Raw genomic sequence first — 3,120 nt, forward strand, 5'->3', positions numbered from 1 at the left:
TAAATGTCTGTCCTCAAGGTATAGATTTGGAGACTCACACCAGTAGAGTCTGTGTTCCTGACTGACGTTATGAATCAGTCACCTCTTCTATCCACAACTTCCCTCCTGAGTATGTTAGAATAGAAATGAGCAAGATGTAGATCTCTGTTCTTGTACCTTATTCCACTGAGATGCTGGGCTGTTTCTCCATGAGGCAGAGCATCCTGACAAGTTCTCCTGGACAAACAGAGGTGGGCCACTAGGACTCTGTAGATTCAACTGAATTTTAAAAAAAAAAAAACTGAAACATAGATGCACATACACAGAGTTACTTTAAATCTCCTCTCTGATAAATCCAAAATCTGTATCATATCTTATTCTGGTTCTAATACCTGCTTTATCACTTCAGAGTCTTTGTTTATCGTCACCTTTTTACCAGGTCTTTTAACATTTTGATAAAACTCCTACACAGTGTCTGAGTAAACATGACCTGAAGAATCATCCCCAAATTGCTCATCAGCAGCTCCTGTCTTGTCATTCATTCAGGACTCTTGAAGGGCTGTCCCTCCTGGACATGGAGCTGTCCTTGGGACTGACAAGGTGCTGACAGGGGCAGACAAATCACAGCATCCAACCCTATCCCTGGCCTCTTTCTCTGTGGTGGGCAGTCATCCAGAGAGTGATGCCCACAGACATGGACTGGCTCTCATGCCCACAGTCAGGTGGACATCAAGGGAAAATTTGCTTTTAAAGTTTAGCAATAGGATGTTATTACTGCTTTCATGTTAACCATTGTAATCGATTTTAGTTTTTGATATCTGATAAGATTGGTGGATTAAATGAAGGAATAAAATCTATAAAATATGAGTGAGAAGTGAATTTAAGTTGAACATTTGTACACTTTAGATGGACAGGAATGACCATGGAATGGAAGAATTTAAGATTTTTATCTTTCCCAGATATTGAGAATCAGCGTCCTCAGTAACACACTGGGCATTATTTACTGCAGAGTCTCTGTGGTTCTGATGTGCTGTGTCTTGTATGGCAGGATGAAAAACACAAGGCAGGCCTGGAACTCATGTAACAGCAACAATGTAACAAGTAACAACTCTCAGGTGTGATGAGACCCACATCCCAGGAGAGTGTCCAGGGAAAGAAAGCAGGGGATGTGCTGGGATCAGAACTGCAGAAGCAAGACCCAGAGCCTGAGTTTCTGTGGGAGAGTTGGGCTGGGTCCAAGTCAGCACAGAACACAGGGGTTGAAGGAAGGTAGATCTGGGCTCAGAAAGCTGGGGCCACATTATGCCATGTAGCTCAAAATGTTCCCTCCCATACCATAAATACATGTCAAATAATTACAAAAAAAACCATATAAGCATTTCAAAAATTACAATGATTCCCACCTCAGTTCCTCAGAACTTATAAGGACAGAGCTCTCCCACATGCAAATTTTCTTTCTAGCTCTAAGATAAATGTGGATGCTGGGGCGGTGGAAGCTCACAGGTCTGTCCTCAGACAGGGCTCAGGTCTCTGGGGAAGGCAGAGTTGAGATCTAATAGAAGATGAGACTGTGGGCTCTTCTCCTTTGCCTGGTGACAGCTTCCCAACGTGAGTGTCTCAGATGTCACACATGGATTCTGGGATGTTTGTGACTGTGTGTGACTGACAGGCTCTGACTCTCCTTGTCTCCAGGTGTCCTGTCCGAGGTGCAGCTGCAGGAGTCGGGCCCAGGACTGGTGAATCCCTAGTAGACCCTGTCCCTCACCTGCACAGTCTCTGGTGACTCCATCACAACCAGTAGTTATGACTGGAGCTGGATCGGCCAGCTCTCAGGGAAGGGGCTGGAGTGGATAGCAGCAATCCGTAGTAGTGGTGGTACAGCTTATAACTCATCCCTCAAAAGCCACACCTCCATCACCAGGGACACATCCAAGAACCAGTTTTTCCTGCAGCTGAGCTCTGTGACAGATGAGGACACAGGCGTGTATTACTGTGCGAGAGACACAGTGACAGGAAGTCAGTGTGAGCCCAGACACAAACCTCCCTGCAGGATACAGGAGAGGTCTGGGCTGCAGGGGGCGCTCAAGGCCCACCCAGCTCCTGTGCCCCATGGAGCAGGTGCAGAGAGGGGATGGGGGGCTCCTCTCAGGATCTTAGGTTTCCTTTGCTCTGCTGACTCCAGATGCCCCTCAGGCTCATGTTCTGCTTTATTCTATGTGACTCTAATTTCTCACATTCTCACTGCAGGCAACACAGAGTGAAGTAACTTTCCTCATGTGCAGATTAGAAGGTTCTTTTCACTGGGGAGTTTCGTTCCTTGAGTTTTTTTTTTTTTTTTTTTTTTTTTTTTTTTTTTTTTTNGTCTATTCTTAAATCTCTTCTCTTTTTCCATCTTGATAGTTTTCTTTATCTCTCTTTCATCTATATCAATCATTCCACATATGTAAAGAGATTATCTCATCAGTTCATGTTTCTGCTGGTTTTTAATCAAATTGGTGTTTGGTGATTTATTATTATTGTTTTATTATTATTATTATTATTACTTTTTGCTTAGGGTTTCACTAAAAATGCAAATAATATTAATTGTTAGCATTAATGACATAATAATAGTTTTTAATATTGTTTGATTTATTTAAAGGACATTTACAATTTTCTCAGCTAGTACTTTTACCACTCTTCTGACATCCCATCTAAGACCATTTTTTTCATGAATATATTTTCTCTTTCCAGTGGTGTGTGACTCTTACTTAAAGAAGTTTCACATTTTATTCTATTAGAAGGATTTGTTCAAGTTCAATCAAATGGACAGTTCTGGGTAGATTTTCAAAAGACCAATGGGGTGTGTGTGTGTGTGTGTGTTTGTGTGTGTGTGTGTAGGTGGGTGGGTGTGTAGGTGGGTGGGTGTGTAGAGAGCGAGATAGAGACAGAGACAGAGACAGAGGTGACGCAGGCTCAGTGTGTCAGGCTCCAGTCCACACACACACCTGTTGTTCTCATTTATCCTGAAATAGCAGATAACACACACTTTTTATCTTTTGATATAAGTCAGGGCCATATGACAGATTATGGCAAAGGAAATGTACACAGGTATCACATACACTTTCACAGCCTGGCTAATTAACTTAGCGTTCTACAGGAGGA

The 3,120-nt window shown here is 42.8% G+C and overlaps 1 gene segment (V, D, J or C); it reads left to right on the forward strand.

Annotated features, from left to right (window-relative positions):
- The window catches only part of LOC103581460, an 11,403-nt gene extending 9,163 nt beyond the window's left edge, over positions 1 to 2,240 (forward strand). Inside the window, 2 exon segments of the V gene segment in view lie at positions 1,672 to 2,097; positions 2,227 to 2,240. Of these exon segments, the coding sequence occupies positions 1,672 to 2,097; positions 2,227 to 2,240 (440 nt within the window).
- Positions 2,241 to 3,120: the final 880 nt, after the last annotated feature.

This window comes from Galeopterus variegatus, unplaced genomic scaffold (genome assembly GCF_000696425.1).
Source record: "Galeopterus variegatus unplaced genomic scaffold, G_variegatus-3.0.2 Scaffold13097, whole genome shotgun sequence".
In the NCBI taxonomy this organism is placed as follows: Eukaryota; Metazoa; Chordata; class Mammalia; order Dermoptera; family Cynocephalidae; genus Galeopterus; species Galeopterus variegatus.